The sequence below is a fragment of the Erythranthe guttata genome, chromosome 12 (assembly GCF_056151865.1).
Source record: "Erythranthe guttata isolate IM_541 chromosome 12, IM_541, whole genome shotgun sequence".
NCBI lineage: Eukaryota > Viridiplantae > Streptophyta > Magnoliopsida > Lamiales > Phrymaceae > Erythranthe > Erythranthe guttata.
In genome coordinates this window covers 855704-880675 of record NC_142544.1, presented here as the reverse complement: position 1 = coordinate 880675, position 24972 = coordinate 855704, and the positions used below count along the sequence as shown (strand labels likewise).

The following is a 24972-nucleotide window of genomic DNA, read 5'->3' as shown; positions in this document are numbered from 1 at the left end:
GGAGCGCGGCTCAGAATTTCGAATACGAAATCACACAACAACTTTGAAAGGTTGGGAGCCGGCGCCGTTTATTAAAGATGTAGTACAAAGATGTGGTTTAATGTCAGTTGTACAGGCATCGTACAACACTGTGGACGGCCATCTACTTAGAGCCTTCGTAGAGAGATGGCAGCCAGCTACCAACACATTTCACTTACCTGTTGGAGAGATGACCATCACACTTGACGATGTGAGTTCGTTGGTCGGTTTGCCAGTTGTTGGGCGTACCGTATCTTGCGAGCGTTTGGTCCGTGATTCCAAAACCATTCCCAGTACTTTGATGTTCCAGTTGCTAGGTGAGTACCCGGACGATGTAAACAAGAAGAAAGCGGTCAAGTTGGAATGGTTGAAGGCTAAATTTAGCAAAGTGACCCTGAGAGATAGTGCAGAGAAGAGGACGTACGCCATTCGGGCGTATTTGTTATTTTTGCTCGGGTGTACTATACTGTGCGACAAGACAGGCAACATGGTAAGCGTTGAGTACCTAAATCTTGTAGCTGATTTGGATCGGATCGGCGAGTATGCTTGGGGCACTGCATGTCTTTGCCGGTTGTACGATGAGCTTTCCTCAGCCTCACAAAAATCAACGAACTCGATGGCTGGCTGGCTGACGCTCTTTCAGTCATGGATTTACGAGCACTTTCCTTATTTGGGGGGTGGCACATTGAAGACGGAATTCGAGGGGCCATTAGCGAGCCGATGGGAGCCTCAGTCAAAGACTACTTCAACGCCTGAACGAGCGTCGTACCTGCGATCTCGATTAGATGATTTGATCCCCGATCAGGTAACATACCACTTTAATAATCTGTTATTACTACTTAGGTTATATGTTTTACATCTAATTTTTTATTTAATATGTTTTACTTAGGTTATATGGTCACCGTATACGGCTATTCGTGATCGTTTCCCGATGCCAGATTCTGCTTGGTTTAGTGGGATGATATGTTGCATGGACCACTTCGAGGCATATCATCCGGACAGAGTCTTGAGGCAGTTCAACCGGGTGCAAATCATTCCAGGTCGTGCATACATGTCAAAAGATATGTACAAAGCTCTAGTTAGCAAAGGTCGACCGGTCCAGAACTCAATTTTCGTTGCGTACGGCGAACGATTCTCTGATCGGTGGGAGGAGTATTGTCTGGACGAGGAGTCGAGGTCCGTTGAAATTGAACTCGGGGAGGCGGACACTTCGCCGGACTACATGAATTGGTTCCGACCCAGATGCATGTTACAACTGAGTAGGCATGGAGCCCATCCTCCTCGACCCCAGGCGGATCGACCTCGACCCCATGAAGCTCGTCCAGAGGGTGGTACCGATAAGGAGGTCCAACTTTCACAAATTTTGGAGTTGGTGAAGGGTACACTTAGCGAGGTACGGGGACTTGCGCCATCCGACGCTCATACGGTCATGTGGGGGACCCTAAATGATATTGTCAGATTGATCGAGCCGGATGCCCCACTTCCACCTCCTTCGAGGTCGTCGGATGCCCCACCACCACCACCTCCAGGTAGCTCGATAGGGCCACTTCCACCGCCATCGAGCTCGTCCGATGCCCCACAGGCGGTTGTGAAACGCGTGTTTAGTAGGAAGAAAAAAACACAGGATTAGTCTTGTATTTTTTTAGATGGATGTTGTTTTATGGATTTTATTTGTTTTACTTGCTTTTTAATTTAGTTTTATATGGATTTTGGTTGTTTGTAATGAAATTATTTTTGGTAATTTGAAATATATTTGGGATTAGTCTTGTATCAAATTATTTTTATCTTACATTGCAATATACTTGGGGTTAAATTCACAAAAAAAAAAAAAAAAAAAAAATTACAAATTTTTCAAAAAAATAAAAATTTGATACAGCTAAATTTCGACAGCTAGCTGTCGAATTACAGAGAGTAATTCGACAGCTAGCTGTCGAATTTGAGCTGTATCAAATTTTTTTTTTTTTGAAAATTTGTAATTTTTTTTTTTTTTTTTCCAAAAACACTTACAATATGTTTTTTATCTTACATTGCAATATATTTGGGGTTAATTGCACAAAAAAAAAATAAAATTGCAATTTTTTCAAAAAAAAAAAAAAAATGTAAACAGCTCAAATTCGACAGCTAGCTGTCGAATTATACACAATAATTCGACAGCTAGCTGTCGAATTGGAGCTGTTTGCAATTTTTTTTTTTGTTTTTTGAAAAAATTGCAATTTTATTTTTTTTTTGTCCAAAAACACTTAGATGTGTTTTTTATGTTACATTGCAATATATTCGGGGTTAATTTCACAAAAAAAATATAAATTTGCAATTTTTTCCAAAAAAAAAAAATTTGTATACAGTCCCAATTCGACAGCTAGCTGTCGAATTACTGTGTGTAATTCGACAGCTAGCTGTCGAATTTGGTCTGTATACAAATTTTTTTTTTTGGGAAAAAATTGCAAATTTATTTTTTTTTTGTCCAAAAACTACGTACATGTGTTTTTTATCTTACATTGCAATATATTTGGGGTTTAAAAAAAAAAACATAGTTTTTTCAAATAAAAACCCAACACTTAATAACATTGAAATGTAGCACCAGTAACTTTACATATTTATGTTGGGAGAACTATCACCATTGTCTGATATAGTAATAATCTCGAAACTCTCTCGCGTGGCAACATTTTGACCTATTAATTCTCGAAATGCTGTAATCCGACCATCCATTTCTGCAGGCTTCCAACCATCAGCTTTAGGATCATGACATCGGTACCAATAATCGGCGATAGGAGGTATTGGACAATTCTTGTTCAATACAACATGCACGAAGTGACAGTTGTCGACGAATGCCATACCGTGCTCTTGCCTCTCGCTGAAAAGCTTTGGATCGCTCGATAGGGGAAGGAACGTGAGACACTGATACTTGGATAAGTAGACAAGCACAATATTGTATGTTGAAGCAATTACATGACCCATATTTGGCAAAGACATCCAATGATCACGAGTTGCAGGAACATCCCAGTTACTCACAATAGCTTGCATGCTTCTAACGGTTTCTTCGCCACGGTGCATGGTCGTGTAAGTGGAAAAATTAGAAGTCAACTCCCGTAGCATGTCATCTCGCACTCGACCCCATTCATCTTCTCCAAATCCCATCATAGAGGCAACTGCCCGAAATCCACAGTGTCCATCTGAACCGACATTGATGATTTCTCGAACGTGCATACGAAATCGTGGATGGATCGTGTCAATGTACTTATTCTTGCCGATCAAACCTGGTGGCAATCCCACATCTGCATCTTCAAATAATGGTTTGACCGACTCTTGTGTCGGTATAGTGCTTTTTCCTGACTCTTGAGTTGGTATAGTGTTGAAAGAATCATTCGAATGCCCTCGTAATCTCATCAGTACAGGTATAAGCTGCAGTATATTACATTTCATTACTCAGCACAATTATAAAATACAATTTCAATGAAATGAGACGATAGTAGCGACATTTACCTTTGGAGAACAACTAGCTTGCTTCGATTTTTTTTTCTTTGGCTCCACATACTCAAAATGTGATTTGTCCCGAGTGCTTGATTTGTCTTTCCTACTTTTTGCCGGTCGACCTTTGCTAACAACTTTTTCACTTGGCTCCGTAAGGTTAGTCTTCTCTGGGTGGGTAAAATGTCTCAAATGGTTGCGCAATCGAGTTTTGGCATCGAGATCGGCACATTCAAAGAGCTTCTGGTATTCCGATAATTCTTCGTCGATGGTTGGTAGGATGACTTGGCCTGTGGTCGCGGCGGGCTCCATACTCATGTGTTTCCAATACGAGCCTATTAACTCAAGTGGGATAGGACATTTGTTCACAACAACATACTCATGAAGTTCATGGCGACATGGTAGACTGTGGGTTGTTCGGATGGCGCAACTACAACCCATATCGCTCGGTTGCAATAGTTTCGCATTGTCCACCTCAACTTTGAGTAGTTGTAGAGCGTATTTTGAGATACTTCCACGAAGCTCATTGTATATCAACGTTTTGAAAGTGTGCTCGTAAGTATTTTTACTTACTTCAAAGGAAGCCTTGATGTCATTGTGTTGTTCGACAATTTGATTGTGGACTTTCGTATACAAATCCACAAATGTGCCAGTTGAATTACGCACATCCCTTTTCATTCGTCCGTGTGCCCCCTCCACCCTATTAGAAGTGTACGTTCCAAAATGAGTATACTTATTTGTCCACACCGATACAAGTCTCTCCTTGTACGGATCCAACCATGAATTAGCTACATACTCTATAGCCGGGAGATAACCAATAAATGTTCTTTTCAAATCCTCCCAATCCTCATTGAACTCCTCTATGGTATTTCTTTCAATAAGAGCCGAAAAACTCGACTGAAATTGCTTCCATTTGGTGATGTCCTTTGGGAACAATTTCTTACAATTGGCCACTATATTCTTGTTCACATGCCACCGACACAGCAAGTGATGACTCGATGGATACACATTGGCCACTGCTTTCATTAAACCCAAATCTCGATCTGTTACAATGCAATTAGGCCGAGGACAACTGGTCATGGCCTCCTTCAAACAACGCAACGCCCATTCAAAATTTTCCGTCTTTTCGTGGTCCAAGTAAGCAAAGGCAATTGAGAACGTCTTGTTGGTACAAGTAAAACCCACAATCTCAAGAAATGGGAGTCCGTAACGATTGGTCTTGTACGTGCAATCGATGACGAATACGTACGGATACGACTGTGCCAACTTAATGCATTTCGGGTGGATCCAAAACAAGTCGGTAATCGCATTCAACTCGTTCGATCTATGGTACGAGAGGTATTCATCTTCTTTCAACTTGACAAACAATGATTGCAATTGAGATCTCCCATCCAATTCACTGAAATTTAACTTAGAGATAGTATTGTAAACTGTCTTCATACCAGTTACATTAGACGGGTCCTTTTGCTTCAATGCTCTTAGAATTTCCCTTGGTTTCACCATTGCTTTCTTCATAGTGTGAACAAAGGAAACATCCTCCTTTGATAATCTTCCGGCATAAGAGTGTCCGTGCAAGTTTTCGAATAAGTTGTGGTTGTGAATACCACAACTAACATCCAATTTCCACTCAGCCTTTTCATCATCCTTGTGTTCCCTTGTCCCCTTCAATTTAAACGGACAATTGCATTTCTTTGAACCGGTGCTCCTTTTTCCCGGTCTTTGATCATCTTCACCTGGTACCTTCTTGCCAACATAATGGCCCCCACGCTCACAACGAACAATCACATACGGTGTCCTACGTCCTCTATCCCCGTCACTCGAACCCCCAATCATTAACACCATTCCAATTCTTTTACATACTTCACGAACCCATGCCATTAAAGCTTCTTTTGTTGGGAATTTTTCGGACGTGGTAAATGAATGGGTGCAATCGATCTACACAAAAGAGTCGAAAATATAAGACAAGTAAATTTGCAACAGGAACAAATTCGACACTTAAGTGTCGAATTATGATGCAATTTTCGACACTTAAGTGTCGAAAATTACCCACAATTTCGACACTTAAGTGTCGAATTATGATGCAATTTTCGACACTTAAGTGTCGAAACTTTGGGTAATTTTCGACACTTAAGTGTCGAAAATTGCATCATAATTCGACACTTAAGTGTCGAAATCTAAGGGTATTTTCGACACATACATGTCGAAAAATAGGTGTATTTTCGACCTGTATGTGTCGAAAATACATGGCGAGCTTAAAAAAAAAAAAAATTTCAAAATCGATGTTTTAGCTCAAAAAATACATGAATACATACCTGAATGGGTTCTCCTTGCTCGTAAACTACCATTCTATTGTCATTTGAGGCCATTTTGCAAGTTGTGTAAGGTTTTGATTTCTTTTGTTTTGGGGTTTTTTAGGAGGGTTTTTGGGGAGGGAGAAGAAGGAGGTGGAGGAGGTGAGGGGTTTGGGAGTGAGGAGGGAAATGTTTTTTTAGGTTTTTGATTATTTGGTTTTTAAGAAAGAAAAATAGTATTTGTAATATTATTTGGTTTTAATTTTCATTAAGGGTATTAAAGTAATTTCCAATTAATTATTTAATTTCTATTTTTTTGGTATTCAACTAAGCAAAAGTTAGTATTCAAAATAGTTGCCCCCAAATTGAAATCCATATCTGTGATTGAAAATTAATTTCTCTACCATTTCCCATTTTTAATATCTTCATATATTCACATTCATAAATTTCAATTGGTGGTGCATTTAATCTTTGCATATTCTTCAAAACTATTAATTAATTAAATGATAATTAAAATAAAAACATTAAATATGAGATTAATATTAGAATTTAAAAACTATTGAGTATTTTGTATTTGGTTAAAAATGTTTTTTTTTCTTGTTCTTAGCACAACGCAGGTACTAAACACCGTCACGTGAACTTCGATTAAAGCATAAAAACACAGAACCAGAGATCAAATTTACTTTTAATTTTTTTTTTAATTAAAAAAAAAATTGATGGAATTTAATTATTTATTTTTATTCACTTGTACTGTTAAGGTTACCACGTGAGTTTGTGCTTTGATTGTTTTTTTTTTTAAATTACGGCTACCCGAGGAAATATTAAATTATGAAAAAATCCCTCGTGTTTGGGTAATTACAACTAGTCCTATGAATCTTCTTACATATCTATACTTACGGTGTTAATTTTTAGTGCAATCTTCTAGATTATGTGAATATTCTCCAGTTTGTATTCATTTTACTCAATCCATGCTCCCCCATTTGAAACAAGGTGATCATAAGATGTGTCTCTTGACTTGGTAATCGCAAATTGTGGTGCATTAGAAACTGCATTTTTTCACAAAATAAGTGCAAACTAGAGAATATTCTATGAAATCTAAAAGATTCTGTTGAATTTGACACGATTAGGGCGAATGCGTAAAAAAAATCATAGTTGAGAGTTGATTGTAATTACCCAAACATGAGAGGAGTTTCGTAATTTGACCTTACCTGTGGGATATACCGTAATTTATCCTTGTTTTTCGTATGAATATGTTTGTGCTTACAGATATACAAATTTATTTATTTTTTAATAATAGTTGAGTGTTGAATAGAATATAAATATATTGGTGGAGTGTATCCGAGTATTTAACTCATATTATACAAAACTACATACAAGACCTTGTAAATATGTAATTATATACGTATATGAAAAATGAAGGCTTCGCACATTATAAATTCGGGTCTCATTTGATTCGTAAAATAAATCGAGATAGATCGAATAAGTTAACTTTATTTGCTGTTTGGTTAGCATCATTACTAATATCTAGGATGTATTTTTTCCCGAACTATCCTACCGTACACGATCGATTTTCTACCAAAAAATTTCAAGAGAATGATGATGGTAGATTACTATACTATACCATACCACAATATTTTGATAGTGCAATGCTACTCAATATCATTATCACGGTATTATATCTTATACCGAAATACTATTAATATAGACATAAATAGAATTCTATGTTTTTATATAAAAGAGAAGATTATGATATTTTGGTATGGAAATAAATTATATTGAGTTAAAACTAATTGTAATAACTATACAATTTAATATTGACAATTAATAGCGTAATGTACAATTTATGTCCCACCATTTTGTGAATAGGAAAGGCCAAGAGGTTAATTGACCAAGTCGTGACTCTTGACTGTTGACTATTTTCCACCTACATTAATCCTTTTGTTGATTCGTTATCAAGAAAATTGTTTAATTATAGGGAAAATTAATGAACACCCTCCATTTTGAATTTGCACGAGACAAGCCCACTATTTGAAAATTAGTGTAACCTTCTCTTTATGTTTTTTGCAAAATTATATTTTAATCTGGATGTAAGTCGGCTTTGATGTTTGTATAGTTGATTTATTAGTCGATTGTAGTCTATTAAAATATTAAATTGTAGAATAGTCCTAAAAAATACTAAATCGATGGTAAAACAAATTTAGTTAATTTATTAATCGACTGTAGTCAATTACATAAACTGTCACATAACAATATTAAAATCAATGGAAGAAAAACCATAATGCATTGGACGGATGGGAGAAGCTCTGTCACGCAATACGTTTGGTCGGAACCGTAGAGGAGAAAGTTGTTGGTTTCTAAGGGGAGGGTTGTCTCGACTCCGGTGGTGGAGGTGTTTGATGTATAGACGGTGGTGTGCCTCAACGACTGTTAAGGTGTTTTGATGTATAGACGGTAGTGCCACGGTGGTGGAGGGATGTCTAGATGCGGTGCCTCAGCGGTGGCCGTCGGTGAGGAGGAGGTTGTCGGTGGCACTTCGAAGTCAATGACTTCATTTTTGGTGATTGGAGAATTCCTATTTAGATTGGTGTAAATTACGGCCACCCCCGAGGTAAGGTCAAACTACGAAAACTCTCCTCAGGTAATTACAATCACCCCTCAAGTATGATTCTTCTTACAAGTACATTCTTATAGTGCCAAATTTAACAGAATCTTCTAGACTTCGTGGAAGTTCTCTAGATTGTACTCATTTTGTGCAAAAATACAGTTTATAATGGACTACAATCTGATATTTACAAGCCAAAAGACACGTCTTATAATCACCTGGTTTCAAAATTTGAAGCTCGAATGGGGTAGAATGGGTACAAATAGCAGAATATCCCACATAATCTAAAAGATTCCACTAAATTAAACACCGCAAAAATGGACATATACAAAAATTCACATTTGAGGGGTGATTGTAATTATCCAAACATGATTTTTTTTTTTTTTTTTTTGTAATTTAGCATTACTTCAGAGAGAGGCCGTAATTTATCCGTTAGATTATTTAAACAAAGTGAATGATTTTAACATTTCTCTATTATTATATTATTTGGGGATTCATCAAAAAGCTCTTTAATTATATCAAAAAGCTCCTTAATTAATTATATTAAGTGCCAAACAATGAATTATGAACTTCTTTCATACTCACAAACATAGCAAGGTGTACGGACTTGAATACTCGATAATCACTGCCAAATATTTCACAAGCTAACTACATATTCAACATCATATGATTTCATGTTCATATACAGACAACATTTAGTGGGACCATTAGAATTTATTGAATTACGTCTCTTTAACTTCAAGAAAGTGACCATAGAGATTTTGTTTTCAAAAATAAATAAAAGGGAGGAGCTTTCATATTACTACAAACTAGCATTTTTTTCCCGTGCGATGCACGAGATATTATTTAAATAGTGAAAAAATAATAATCAATTTAATACATAATAAGAATATATAATTTATATAAATTTAATAATGTAGTATTATTCATATTGAATTTCTAGCTTTATCTCTTAAGATTTGAGATATATTGATGAAAATTAGGAGATCAATAATTGTTGAAAATTATAGTTAAAAAAATAGTACATAAAAAATGTTAAAAATAAATAATTACATAAGTAGCAATAAGGTAGGATTCTTCACGGGTTAGTTTTAATTTTTATAATTGTTAAAAATTATAGTTAGAAATTAGTAGGGAAAAAATATTAAAAATAAATAATTACAGAAATACCATTAGGATTTTTTAGGGTTGCCCATCGTTTCTTTCTTTTATATATAAAATGATTCGAGCGGTGACATTCATGATGCCGATTATGCCCCCAAAACTAGCAACAATTACATGTAACTCTTTAAAAAGATTTCCTCCTAAAGCACAGAAGTGCAGGGACAAAGAGATGCTGTGATTCAACTATCACGTGGTTGGCACGTGGAAATTCCACCCAACATTTAAAAAATAATTAACCAGTCAAGACGATCTCCAACAGATTATTAGCTTAAAAAAATTAAATCTACCACAAAGTTACCTGCAAATCCTAATTTAATATTAAAACTAAGAAGAGATCTTAAAAAAAATGTCGTCAAATTTTGATTAGCGTAACTAAGCAATTAGCTCTTACTTTTATTCAACTTTAAGAACTATCTTCATGAACTCATAGACCAAGTAACTTATGGCAGCTGAAGGTAACACCTGAAACATAACACAAATACATCAAGGTTAAATTCATAATTTCGTTATGAAAAACCGAAAAAGAAAATGCTTGGTTTCCGAGAGAAAGATTAACCAAGATATGCAATCTTAAGAGACATCAATTGTATAACTAAAATAAGAGCTCATTTTTTCATAATTGCAGCTTGGCCTCGAAAAGTTATTGCACGGACCAAACATTAAATGAGACCTAATTATTTAATTAATCATGGTTTATCTTACCAAACAAATGGGTAAGAACAAAATGACTAATCTATCTAGGTCGTGAAATAGTTCGGCATAAATAACAAGTAGTGCTGAAACGACTCTGCGGTAAATAGTGTGTAAGCATGCTTCGCATTTTAACCAACGATTTTTCTTCTCAACGACAAAGTCAATGTGCTTCTACGAAATAGGGTTTGGCTCAAATGTAAATAAACTTGGTAGAGATTCTTAGAGAATTCTAGAAAACTTTTTATAACCCTCCCTTTGTAGATATTTTGTAGAAATTCTTTGGAGTGTTCTACAGATCCAAGCAATTCTAAGCAAACCAACCAGATCTAGAAGAGTGAATCAAAGGTTTACTATAAAAGTTAGGTGATTGGTTCAGTTGCTAATATGAAGATTTAAAGACAGAATGTTCTAGAGATCCAAGCAATTCTAAGCAAACCAACCAGATCTAGAAGAGTGAATCAAAGGTTCTACTATAAAAGTTAGGTGATTGATTCAGTTGCTAATATGAAGATTTAAAGACCACAACAAAGATTATATGTTCAATGGCTAACAAGAATCTAAATGTTCATGTCATTGGAAATCCATCCAAGAACTTCTTGGATCGATTTTACCGTAAAGTAGATTCGACTGGGGCCTACATATCCAATAACCAATCATTAAAGATATGCCTAAGTTCAATATAACAGACTAGACAAATAGTGATGTTGTTCCTACGTAGTACCGTTTTAAATCATCAGTTGAAGCTGGAGGGCCTACATATCCAATAACCAATCATAAAAGATATGCCTAAGTTCAATATAACAGACTAGACAAATAGTGATGTTGTTCCTACGTAGTACAGTTTTAAATCATGAGTTGAAGCTGGAAAAGACAACCATGGATAACCAATCATTAAAGATATGCCTAAGTTCAATATAACAGACTAGACAAATAGTGATGTTGTTCCTACGTAGTACAGTTTTAAATCATCAGTTGAAGCTGGAAAAGACAACCACAAAAGACATACGTGCAATTTTTTTTTGTTTTTTCAGCTCTTACCTGGAGTAAGCTTGGGATTAATCCAGCATAGAGAGCCTGAATGCCACCTTGCTCAACAATCTTCATGCAAGTTTGCAAAGCACCCATTTTTGTGGCTCGAACTTGCATCTGAAGCTGTCTCCTCACAACTTCAAATGGGTATGTAGCAGCTTCTGCACAAGCACCAGCTACCGCTCCATAAATTAAAGTCCTGAGAGTGCCCAACTCGAGTTGTTCCAAAGCATTCAATTCGTCACCTTGTTGCTTCATATGTTGAAGCCTTTTTTTCCCTTCCGGGGAATGCAGATATGCCGATTTTAATATATCATAAACTCCGTAAAAAACGGCACCAGAAGGTGCCATGCTAATGATCGAGGGAACTAAGCCCTTGTAAAGTGAAAAGAACCCTTCAGTGTGGATCATGTGGCGAAATGCACCAATTAATCCACCCAATGCTTCCCCTCCCGGAGCTACCATCACTGTCCTGATCTGAAATATTCGAAAAAAATAAATGATTCTCCAAACTATAGATCTGAAATATTCGAAAAAAATAAATGATTCTACAAACATATGTAGTTGGATATAATAAACAATTTCGAATTAATCCTTTGCGAAAGTTCACTTAGTATCAAGCACAACTTATCTCTAATTCACAGACAATACAATTGAAAGAAAACATTTACTCAAATTTGCTGACTACTTTGTTTATCATCATTAAACTAAGCTACTAAATCCTATTTTGCGTAGCACACCTTAAATATGTGCAAATAAATAATCACTAATTAATCCTATGGGACATGTTCTATATGTCATCCATACATACATTATAAAACAAGGTTTTCCGAGTTGTAATTGAATTACAGTGATCATTGAATGAATGACTACTAAATCTGAGTACTAAATGGTAACTGGACTAACTGTTCACTTACATTGAAGCCAGATGCAGCAAATTTGACATTGATAGCTCCTTATTGGGTGACATCAAAAGTTTACAGGACTTTTTATTTAGCGCGATTGCTAAAAATTGGAATGTGCACAATGATTTTACCAAGAGTGAGGACTCTTGGATGATCAGAGTTTAATTCATATTAAGCTTACTAGCAATTCTCCCCGTGCGATGCACGGAGTAGCATTGCAAAAAGGAAAAAAAATATGATAATTAAATTGTATTAAAAAAATACACAATGTTAAAATAATTACTTGTGAAATTTAAATTACTAAAATAACATCAATATTCTTACAAATAGATCATACAAATCCTGACAAAAAAAACATATACTAAACAAAAGGCAGAAATAGGCAGGGGAATTTTTTTTTTTAAATTCCACGTTGGTGTATGTGTGAGCGAGTGAGATTTTGCTTCACTCTTCAATAATTAAAAAAAAAATCCAGATGTGTGTGTAAGAGAAAGAGAAAGAGAGATTGTACAAAGAGAAATTGCAAAACTTAAAAAAAAAAAAACTCTCCGAGTTTATTAGGATTTTAATTAGGTTGTCCTAGCATTTCTTACTTTTATATATAAAGATGTAAGCATCCAAAAAAAAAAAAGCAAAATAACATATTAGATAGTTTAATCATCTTCGACAATTAGTATCACTCACGCAGGCAACTACTTGCAAGTAAAGAGAATATTTAAGTGTCACTCACAGTGTCCATAGGTATACAGAGTACCGTAGCAGTAATTCCAGCTGCAGCACCTGCAACGAACCTCTCAAAATTTGTCGTCTCATCGTTGCCAGAAAAATTGAGCAGTTGCTTTCTATACGTGTCATAAGCATAGAAATTGATAGCCTTGAATGGTGCAGTTCGTAAGATATTGACAAAATTCCCTTTCCAAAATCCCTTGAGCCCTTGAGAAGCTGCTATTGACTTAATGAGCTCAACAATATTCCTTCGTTCCCCACGAACTATATATTCCAGCTTTAATCTCTCCAACGGTGCAACAAAAGTTCTGCAGTAACAAAAAAAAAAGGAGATTCAAAATGTTATGCAGATCAATGCACGATTACCATATACAAAATTTACAAAGCAGTTAACAGTGACCAATATGATTGGGATATCGGCATGTAACAATATTCGTTCGACATTTGGTATACCCAGGTGATAGGATGGTGACAAGAAACACCCAATTTTCCAATTTCTTGAACTTAAGCACTAAAATCACACAACTGAAATAAATTGGCTATTTGGCTATTGAATTGCAAAGCAGGTGAAGTAATGGTTAACTATACGAGAGCCAACGACATGTGCAGTTACCAATAAACCAAGCAAAAATTTGAGTTATCTTTCATTTAAGATGTGGCAGCACAACGAAGTCTCTTATATGTTATCCATGTAAACGCACTATCTATCATCCAAAAAACGTGAAAGAGTAGATCTCGTGACCAGTCAAAAATGTTACAGAACGACTCTAAAGAGTGGGATAAAAGCTCTAAAGAGTGTGATAAAAGAAACACAAACATATATAACTTAAATTGGCTGCATAAATGTACGATTATACATCGACAACCGATTATGCATAAATCTATTATAAGCAAGCAAAAACATGTATGCTATTACTGACTGTAAACATTGTTATTCAATCACAAATCCTTTCGTCGAGGTAAATAATACCACAGAGCAAATACGAAAAAGAGAATCGATTAACAAACCTTGAGACCATAGCAGCAACAGCACCCGCCCAGAGATGGTTTGCAGTATTCCAAGTTCCATTCTTCTCCTTAAACGACAGCGTTTCACACTCACCCTCATTTTCACTCTTTCCCTCCCCATTCCCCAAAACACTACTCACTGAAAACTCCTCACCACCACCGTCGTCACCCGACGACACCGTCACCGACAAAAACCCTCCCCGCCGCCGCCGCCGCCCGTCTCCGATGAATCCTCTCCGGCGACTCCTCCGAGAGGAACACGAAACCGTCGCACAGGCAGCGCTCTTCTTCGGACAAATTAACGAAATGAGTGACGCCGGCGCGGATTCTTCTAGAAACAAACCGCCGATCGAGTGCAGATTATTCAGCGGCGAATCTTCACTAACCGCGACCAAGCCCCGGAATTGATGCTCTAAATGAAGCATTTCGGAGTATAAAATTGCGGAATAATTAATGTATCAACACTCAACAGCAGGTAGAAATTAATGTATGCGAATGTAGAGAGAGAAATGTGTGTTCATATATATATAGAGAGAGAGAGAAAGAAGGGGGATTGAAGGAGAAGAGAGAATGGAATAAGAAAGGGCATCTGATTCGGTGGTTTGGGTGACAGCAGTGTGATTCACCGCATTGCTTCCATCGCCGGGCGGCGGATACGAGCTACGCACTCCTCGATGATCCCTACGGTTGTTGTTCCTGCAGTTCTTGCAATTGCACTGGAAGATTAAATCTGGCCAAAAAAATAAATAGATAAATAATGGGAAAACTACAGTTTTGGTCCCTCAAGTTTGCACCGATTTCACATTTCATCCTCCTTGTTCAGATAAAAACACATTTGGTCCCTTATGCTTCAAAAAATTAACACTTTTGGTAATTTCCGTCAATTAAGGCAGCGATAGGCACACGCTTGATTCGGTTAGTTTTAACAAAAAAATGACGGAATGGACTAAAAGTGTTGAATTTATAAAACATGAATGACCAAATATATTTTTTGTGAACATGAAGGACCAAATGGAAAATCAGTAAAAACGTGATGGATGAATACTGTAAATTTTCTAATAAATAATACTTATAATTGAATTTGAATAAGTCCGGATTTACCTTATTGTCTTTCTATTTTACTATTAAGAGTTTGATTCCATTCCAAATAGAGAAAAATACAATTTATGTCCCTCAAGTTTACACCGATTTCACATTTGGTCCTATACGTTCACAAAAAAACATATTTAATCCCTCATATTTCAAAAATTCAACACGTTTAGTCATTTTCGTCAATTTTAAATTAGTACTAACGGAATCAAATATGTTCCAATCATTGGCGTAACTGAAGAAGTAACGGTAAATTGAGGAAAATGACAAAAAAATGTTACACTATTAAAACATAAGGGACCAAATATGTTTTAGCGAACATAAGGGATCAAATGTGAAATCAATGCAGAGTTGAGGGATGAAAACTGTAAATTTTCCAAGGAAAAAATATACATTTTTCACCCCTCAAGTTTCATCTATTTTACTTTTGGTCCTCTACGTTCACAAAATAACATATTTGGTCCTTCATTTTCAAAAGTTCATCACTTCTAGTCACTCTCCTCAATTTTCAGTTACTACTAACATAATCAATCGTGTTCGCGTGGCTGCCTAAACTGGCGAACTTAATGGTAAATTAACGAAAATGACCAGAAATATTAAATTATTGAAACACGAGGAGCCAAATGTAAAATTGGTGCAAACTTGATGGATGAAAAGTGTAATTTTCTATTTTTACTAGAATAATTGAGAGAGAAAGTGTTACATTTTCTTATTTGTATGTTGATCTATACTTGGGTTATAAAGTGTTACAAATTAGTTTTATTGACAATTTGCTAACATGTTGTAGCTTTTGCTTATTAGATCGATAAATGGATAATAAAGAGCAATTTGTAAAGAATAAGAATATATATATTCATATTCTTATTCTTTAGTACCCATCAACACATCAACTTACTTCATTCTCTAGTTCTTATTGTTCATAATTATAATGTTCAGACTTGAAGAGAGGCTATAACAAAGTGAACAAGAATCACAAGAGTGCACACAAACAAATGTTTATTCATCCATTATTATACACACATGCATATTGAAAAGAAGAATATATAATAAATACACACACTCGATCGGTAGAGATCATCAAACAAATAAATTCTAGTATATCTTTCAACCACAGCATGCGGGAGTACTGGAAAGAATACCAAAACAGAACCAAACATTGGCCGGCTCGGCTGGCGTTAAGTTTTCAAGTAGATGCCGAAATGATTTACAACATCTGGCAGGAACGACGCGTATTAGACCCATCGCCAGATTGCAGATTGATGGTCTGTTTATTCTTCCTCTTAGCTCTCTCTATTTGTATTTCTAGCTTATGTTTTTCTTGATCTGATTTCCTCAAAGCATTTAGTCTCACAATTTCTTCCTTGAGTTGAGCAATTTCCACCTGCTCGTCATATGACTTGATGAGTGCCGAGTGGTCATCGCTTTTAAATCCAGATATATTATCTGCCTTGGAGGAATTAACTTTAGTGGTTAGAGCAAGTTGTTTGTTTGGTGCACCCGGTGAGGAAATATTTGTAAACTTTTCTCCTACATTTGTATCTACAATTGCATCATGTGTATATGGTTTTCCACCATTGTTGTGTGCAACCGTATTTAATAGGGCATGAAGTTGCTTCTGCTGTTCAGATTTCTTGGCTTCATCGGTTGTTTTATTATCAAAAAGAACACGCCTGTTCCCACACATTCTCAGAGTTTCCTATGTCAAAATCACAAACAACTAATTATGAATGATGAACAATTCTTCAAATGGGAAAAAAACAAGAGAAAAGAAAAGGCAAGCATTATAGCGTATAAATTCACACACACACACACACACACATATATATATATATATATATATATATATATATATATATATATATATATATATATATATATATATATATATATATATATATATATATATATATATATACACATGTTCTTCTGAAGAAACAATTAAAAGACAATTTATAAGATTAAACTGCTCGGTAGACGCTCCAAACATAATAAATATCCACATGCATGTATAATATATGATAGGATACATGTTTATATATGATTCATGATAATTTATTATGAGGCATGCATGATAATAAATAAGTCTTGATCAGTTTGTACTTATAATTCAACAAGTTTTAGCAAGAGTGAAACATGTTGAAGGAGTTGGTACTCCACAATTATTTCCTTATGTTCACATATTTCCGCAAAATATCCGATAGTGTAATTATGTTCAAATTTAATTTCCGACAGCAAGTTCCACTTCTTGATAAGCTAAATACAAAGATTTTCATACCTTCAAGGGGCCTGGGCAATCAGAACCAACCAAGTAATCATCGAGGCTCATACCATACTCTTCAAATTGATCACCGCCGGTGAAAACTAAAATCATGTAGTTCATAATTTCGGGGCCAAAAAAATTCTGCAACATCAACAAACCATCTTCTTCTTCTCTTGAAAAACGAGTTCTAATTGTCATGACAAGAATAATTGCATGGATACCTCCATCCTTTGTCATGTCCATGCATTTACACATTTCTTTTAGAAGTAATTCAGAATCACCAGAATAATCAAATAATCCTGACATTTGCATTTGATTGATATATCAAGAAAATGTTATCGACAAAAAAACCCTAATATAAATTTCTTTTTATATCATGTGAAACCCTAATTTGATATGCATGTACGCACCTGGAGTATCAATCACGGCTAGATTCTGCCCATTTTCCAGTACAGTTGTGTGCATCTCGCATTTGGTGGTAACACCAATAGAGCTGGACATTGACTTAAATACCCTTTTTCCAAGTATACTATTCCCTGTTGCGCTTTTTCCATCACCTGTTCGTCCAACTAGTACTATATTTTTAATCTCACTTGAAGGTGAAGACCACACCCCACTTTCATTTGCATTTGTTTCCATTAAACTTGTCTGCAAATTAGAAGACAACACCCTTTCAGTTTCACTTTCATTTGCATTTGTTTCCATTAAACTTGTCTGCAAATCAGAAGACCACACCCTTTCAGTTTCACTTTCATTTGCATTTGTTTCCATTAAACTTGTCTGCAAATTAGAAGACCAATCAGGCAAAGAAACATAAATTCAAAGTAGTTAGGTAATTATATTAAAGGGGTAATGGCAAATAGGCCCATGACAAGGGCACTTAATTAAAAAATGGACATCCAACTTTTTTGTTTTTCAATTAAACCCACCCCATTCAAACTTATTTGCAACTAAGGAAAATCCCTTTATATATACCAAAATTACCCCCAATTCATTGAAACCCAATTCAACTCCAATTTCATGATTTACACCCCAATTTAGCCCAATTTCATCAATTAACCAATTTTAAACCTAATTTCAATTTTGACCCCAATTTTAACCCTAATTCTTATCAATTCCACCCATTATGCTCTAACTTCTTAAATATTACACATTGACCCCGGATTTAAACAAATATATCACATTAACCCCAAAACTTTTTTTTTTTCAGAAAATAAATTTTTTTTCTGAAATATTTTTTTCCGGCCAGATTCCGGCGTTGACTTTTTTTTTTTTTTTTTTTTTTTTGAATTTTCGTTTTCCTGAAATTTTTTTCCGGCCGGTCAACGGCCGTTGACCGCCGGGTCTCCGGCGTTGACTTTTTTTTTTTTTTTTTAATAATTTTGTTTTTTCTTAAAAAAAATATTTTAATTAATTTTACTGTCTTGGCTGCTAAATTACTGTCTCCGGCAGCTATTTAACTGTCGGAGACAGTAATTTAACTGTTAATTGACTTTTTTATTCTTAAAAAAAATATTTTAATTAATTTTACTGTCTTGGCTGCTAAATTACTGTCTCCGGCAGCTATTTAACTGTCGGAGACAGTAATTTAACTGTTAATTGACTTTTTTATTCTTAAAAAAAATATTTTTAATTAATATTACTGTATTCGTTGCTAAATTACTGTCTCCAGCAGTTATTTAACTGTCGGAGACAGTAATTTAACTGTTAATTGACTTTTTTTTTTTTTTTTAAATTTTTTTCCTTACAAAAAAATTTGTTTTAATTAATATTACTGTCTTGGATGTTAAATTACTGTCTCCAACAGTAATTTAACTGTCTTAGACAATAATATTAATAATATTACTGTTGGGAAAAAAATAATATTCATAATATTACTGTCCCAAACAGTAATATTACTGTCTGAGACAGTAATTTAGTAGTCAAGACAGTAATATTAATTAAAATATTTTTTTTCTAAGAAAAAACAATTCAAAAAAAAAAAAAAAAAAAAGTCAACGCCGGAGCCCGGCGGTCAACGCCGGAATCTGGCCGGAAAAAAAATTCAGGAAAAAAAATTTTCAAAAAAAAAAAAAAAAAAAAAAAAAAAAAAAGTCAACGCCGGAGACCGGCGGTCTCCGGCGGTCAACGCCGGAATCTGGCCGGAAAAAAACATTTCAGAAAAAAAATTATTTTCTGAAAAAAAAAAAGTTTTGGGGGTAAATGTGATATATTTGTTTAAATCCGGGGTCAATGTGTAATATTAAGGAAGTTAGAGCATAATGGGTGGAATTGTTAAGAATTATATTATTGAGGGTATTTTAGACTAAAGACATGGGGATGGGCTTAATTGAGAGACTGTTTTTTTTGTGGACTAAAATGCATTTAAGTCCCATGTGATGGGCCTTTTTGCCATTTGCCCTATATTAAATGAAAGTGAAATGCTTCAAAGTACTATTCCAAAACTTCAATCAGGAAACATAAATTCAAATTTAAATCAAGCAAATTCATTTATTAATTTGCAGTGAAAAGTTAAAAAAAGAAAAAGTAGAGGTGAACGTTGGAATGGATTTTTAAATTATTTTTATTTTCGTATATATAATAAATCAAGAATAAATTATTCAAATACATAATTGTTTTAATATTATAAATATATATTTTGTGAATCAAATCTTTAAATATATTAAAACTAGAGTCGCATAAAAAGATGGTTTTGTGATTTTTTTTTTGTTTACTTCTAATCCTGATGTAATTTTTTTTTCTTTTTTTTTTGGAATAGATCGGAATCTGAATTTTGAAAATCAAAATGAGAAAAACTTTGTTTTAAAATTGAAACCACCGGCGAAATTTGAAAATTCATTCCGACTTTCACCCAAACTGATATTTTCTTATATTTTTCATTTTGTATATGAATAAATATAACGTGTTCGACTTAATTTAAGAAAATAATTTGAATTTTAAATGGATAAATTAATTTTGCATAAATTCAACTTTTTTCTGTAAAAAATATGCACCAAACTCCCATTTGTTACAAAAAAAAAATCATAGAATCCAGCGGTGTTTTTTTTTTTTTTTTTACCGAAAATGGAATTTATGCAAGGAAATTAAAATGGGCAAAATACAATTTTCATCCCTCAAGTTTTCACTGATTTCATATTTGGTCCCTCATGTTCACAAAAATACATTTGGTCCCTCATGTTTAAAAAAAACAACACTTTTAGTTATTTCCGTCAATTTTACGTTAGTAATAACGGAATCAAGTATGTGTCCATCATTTCCTTAATTGACGAACTAACGATAAATTGACGTAAAGGACCAAAAATGTTAAATTATTGAAACATGAGGGATCAAATGTGTTTTTTATAAACATGGGGACTGAATATGGAATAAGTACAAACTTAAGGGGTGAAAACTATAATTTTCCAAAAATAAAATAGACCGGGATTTTATGTAATAAAAGGAACATAAGGGAGTTGGGTGCAGATCTTCATTAAAATATTGGATTTTTATTTTGTTTACCCTTTCAAATTTCAATGCATGGGGAATTTTTCCTACGAAAATTGATTGGTTTTCCGTTTTAGAATATCGCGTTATAATGGAATTCAGTGGTTGCCAAAAGTTCAAGAAATAAATGGGTAAGGAATAATATACTGAGTAAACTGCAAAAAGTACCCCTGTGTAATCTCTAAATCGAGAAAACCCCTCTATGATAAATAAACTAGCAAAACCCTCCCTGTGAAATTATTTAAATAGCACACTCGGCCCATTTATTATTTGAGTGTTGACTTCATATAAAAAGACACAAATACCCACGAAATTTTGCAATTAATAAATTCTTATATTTTTGAAATATTTTAATTATTTTATTTTTGCTATATCTTAAGTATAAAGGTACAATGGGGTCTTTAATTTATTTTTATTTTTATTTTTACTATCACATAATTTTTGTATATATTTTATATTTTCGCTACATCAAAAGAAAATTTAAATTCCGTTATTATGTATTTAAAAAAATCTATACTTAATTTGATTAACAATTTTTTTAATAATTTTTAAATTTAATTATTTACTATTTTCTAACAATATTTTAATTTCTAAACAATCAAATTAAAAGGAAAATATATATACATATAATATATATACATATAAATACATTTTTATGGTCAATTTCGTCATTTCACGTCCAAAAACCTACTACCAGTCGCGCAACCCGCGAGTGAGCCACACTTAAGTCAACCGGGGGGTTTTTGCCTTTGATTAAATTTCACAGGGGGGGTTTTTGCTAGTTTATTTGTCACAGGAGGGTTTTGCTATTTGGAGATTACACAGGGGTACTTTTTGCAGTTTACTCATAATATACTTTGGGTTTGGTTGGGCTACTGTTTTACTCTTTAGATTCAGTAAAATCTCGATAAATTAATAACATCACTTAAATAATAATTTATGTCGGTCTCAACTAGGTAAAAATGTACTAAAATTATTAATTCGATAATTTAATATTTCGTTAAATTAATAAAAAGAAATTATTTATAATTGTATTAATTTAAAGAGGTTTACCTGTAGTTCGCATTATCTTTGTAATCACCTGGTGACTCTTTTATTGTTGACTCTTTCATTTTTTTTCTAAGTTTGAATGTAATAAAAAAAATATGAAGGAGAAGCAGGGTCACTAATTCGATTATTTAAAGTTCACTAGCGAACTATAAAATTCAGCATTAAAATCTTTAAATTCTCTACGAGCTATATATAAAATTAAAATTCCTTATTGATAACATTAAATCACTAGAAATGCACCATAATAGTGGAATTACTCTAATCAACATGTATCATTAATAAATAACATGAATGAAAAACACTCACCTCCGGTTTCTCCGGTTGCTCAGGTAGCTTCTCTGTCAACGATTTTCCACCATTCGTATCGACAACATCACGTGTATACGGTTTTCCACCATTGTTGTGTGCAACCGTATTTAATAGGTCATGAAGTTGCTTCAGTTGTTTAGATTTCTCGGCTTCATCCTTTGTTTTGTTATTAAATAGGACACATCTGTTTCCACACATTCTCAGAGTTTCCTATGTCAAAATTACAAACAACTAATTATGAATATTGACGAACAATTCTGCAAAGATACGACAAACATTATATGGCTTATAAATTCAAAATTCCATGTTCAGAAGAAACTATTTGTGTGATCATGAGTTCAAATCTACAACAAAATTCGAAGATTTTTTCATACCTTCAAGAGGTCAGGGGAATCATTACCACACAAGTAATCATTAAGGGTCATGTCATACTCTTCAAATTCGTCACCATTAGTGAAAACTATAATCATATAGTCCATAATTTTGGGGCCATACATTTTCTGCAACATCAAAACACCATCTTCTTCATCTCTTGAAAATCGAGTTCCAATTTTCATGACGAAAAGAATAGCATGGATACCATCCTTTGTCATGTCCATGCATTTAAGCATTTCTTTTCGAATAAATTCAGGATGAGCAGAAAAATCAAACAGTCCTGACAATTGTATTTGATTCAAGACAAAGATATTGACGAAAAAAAAAAACCTATTTTCTTTTTTATGTCATGCTAATTCAACCTGAATTAATTAATATATTTTGTAAATATATTAACCTAATTAGTAATAATATGTACGTACCTGGAGTATCAATCACAGAAAGATTCAACCCATTTTCAAGTACAGTTGTATGCTTCTCACAAGTTGCAGTAACACTAGTAGCGCTAAACATTGACTTAAATGCACTTCTTCCAAGTATAGTATTCCCTGTTGCGCTTTTTCCGCTACCTGTTCGTCCAACCAATACTATGTTTTTAACCTCACTTGGAGGTGAATACCACACCATTTCATTTTCAATTTCATTTTCCATTGAACTTATCTGCGAATTAGTAGACCAACAACCATATACACTAATTAGGTATGTAATTAATTACTCATACACAAAAACAAATAGCGATGCAAATAAAGCGGAAACTTAAGTACTCAGCCACAGTATTGTATCCATCTAGGGGCGGAATCGGACAGATTGTATTGGAATTAGAGTTTTCGAAAGTCAAAAAAGCTAGTTCCAATTCCTTATAAAGAAAAAAAAATTGGAAATCAAAATTTCAAAAATTGGAACGGAAAAACTTGTTCCAAAATCAAAATTTTTCGAATCAGAATCGGCAGAATTTGGAATTTCCAATTTTTCAATCACCTAAAATATAAATTACGTAATAATTGATATAGCAATTTTTCAAAAAATAAAATCGGACCGTAAACAGGAATCTCATATATATATTCGAAAAAATCATGAGTAACTGGAATTTTCGAATTCGAAATGAAAAATATAGCACATCAACTGAAAAAAAATTTAGAGTTTGAACATGCATGAACTAAGGTGTCTGCATGTGCGTGTATGAAAGAACCAGATAGCAGCCATACACTTATGCACTATTGGATTGTTATGAAATGAATGAAAGAAAAGTGGGAAATCCTTACAGAGAAAACAAGGAGAAAACCCAAGGTATGTCAGCTGTACTTGTATTATGCAAGCTAAGTATATAAATTGATTGGAATTATATATGCAGCTGGCCTGTTATATATATATATATATATATATATATATATATATATATATATATATATATATATATATATATATATGAAAGGTCGTGCTAGCTAGCTAATACACTTGTGGGCTTTTTAATTTTTCGGTTTCTTTTACCCTCCGGAAAAAAAAAAAAAAATTCAATTGCCTTTATCTCTAATCGAATTAGAAAGATCACAGTGGACAGTGTTTGTATTAGTCAAAAAAATTTTATTTTATTTTTATGTATAAAAGTTGTCAATTTGCTTTGTCATTTTTATTTCTTGCTTCATCAAGTTGTGAAAACCGACGACTTTTATACATAAAAAAGAATGACTAATACAAACACTGTCCAAGTGATCTTTGTAATTCGATTAGAGATAAAGTCAATTGAATTTTTCATTTTTCAGAATTTAGGCCAGACCCAATTGAATTTGCTCTTGATTTTCCCCAAAAGACATTTGACATGGTAAACCGATCTGGAACATGGTTTGCACTCAACAGATTGAATAAGCATTATTGAGATTTGGCCTTCTTTTAAAAAATAAAGTATGTTTTGTATAGTTGTTTGCTCTGTCATTTTCATTTCTTTAGTTTCATCAAGTTGGGAAAGCCACGACTTCTATTATAATAAGGTTGATCAATACAAACACTGTCCCGAGTGATCTTTCTAAAGAATGAAATATTGTGTTGATTGAGTACCAATAATTATTATTATTAAAAACACTAATTAGGACCATGTCTATTTTACATAATTGTTAATTTGCTTTGTCATTTTTATTTCTTTGTTTCATCAATCTGGGAAAACCTACGACTTTTATAGGGATAATTATAGTTTTGGTTCCCCAAGTTTGCACGTTTTTCACTTTTGGTCTTCCATTTACCGCCGTCAACAAAATATACACTAATGTTGTCACATTTTAACACATTTAGTCCCTCCATCTGTTTGACCGTTAAGAAGTAACGGTCAACGATTGAATTTGGGGTTTTTCTTTGAGACAGCGGTAATGGTGGTGATAAAGTCAATTAAATATTTCTTTTGAGAAGAAAAAAAGCGAAATATTAAAAACCCCACAAGTGTTATATATATATATATATATATATATATATATATATATATATATATATATATATATATATATATATATATATATA

At 33.8% G+C, this 24972-nt stretch overlaps 3 protein-coding genes across 3 annotated transcripts; all 3 read right to left on the bottom strand.

Annotated features, from left to right (window-relative positions):
* Positions 1-2533: 2533 nt before the first annotated feature.
* LOC105972242 (protein FAR1-RELATED SEQUENCE 5-like) lies at positions 2534-6126 on the bottom strand. Its single transcript, XM_088826934.1, has 3 exons — positions 5796-6126; positions 3499-5418; positions 2534-3417 (listed from the first exon to the last, which is right to left on the bottom strand). Exons 1-3 carry the CDS (start codon positions 5847-5849, stop codon positions 2605-2607), a joined length of 2787 nt encoding a protein of 928 aa, XP_088683060.1. The 5' UTR covers positions 5850-6126; the 3' UTR covers positions 2534-2604.
* Positions 6127-9715: 3589 nt separating this feature from the next.
* LOC105973092 (Mitochondrial substrate carrier family protein) lies at positions 9716-14627 on the bottom strand. The gene is made up of 4 exons (XM_012998101.2): positions 13902-14627; positions 12898-13201; positions 11272-11739; positions 9716-10002 (listed from the first exon to the last, which is right to left on the bottom strand). Exons 1-4 carry the CDS (start codon positions 14324-14326, stop codon positions 9934-9936), a joined length of 1266 nt encoding a protein of 421 aa, XP_012853555.1. The 5' UTR covers positions 14327-14627; the 3' UTR covers positions 9716-9933.
* A 1342-nt stretch (positions 14628-15969) lies between these two features.
* On the bottom strand, positions 15970-23785 carry LOC105972865 (uncharacterized). Its single transcript, XM_012997846.2, has 7 exons — positions 23730-23785; positions 22890-23127; positions 22467-22747; positions 22090-22302; positions 17661-18030; positions 17266-17549; positions 15970-16686 (listed from the first exon to the last, which is right to left on the bottom strand). The coding sequence occupies exons 2-7, from the start codon at positions 23116-23118 to the stop codon at positions 16195-16197; spliced, it is 1869 nt and encodes a 622-aa protein (XP_012853300.1). The 5' UTR covers positions 23119-23127; positions 23730-23785; the 3' UTR covers positions 15970-16194.
* Positions 23786-24972: the final 1187 nt, after the last annotated feature.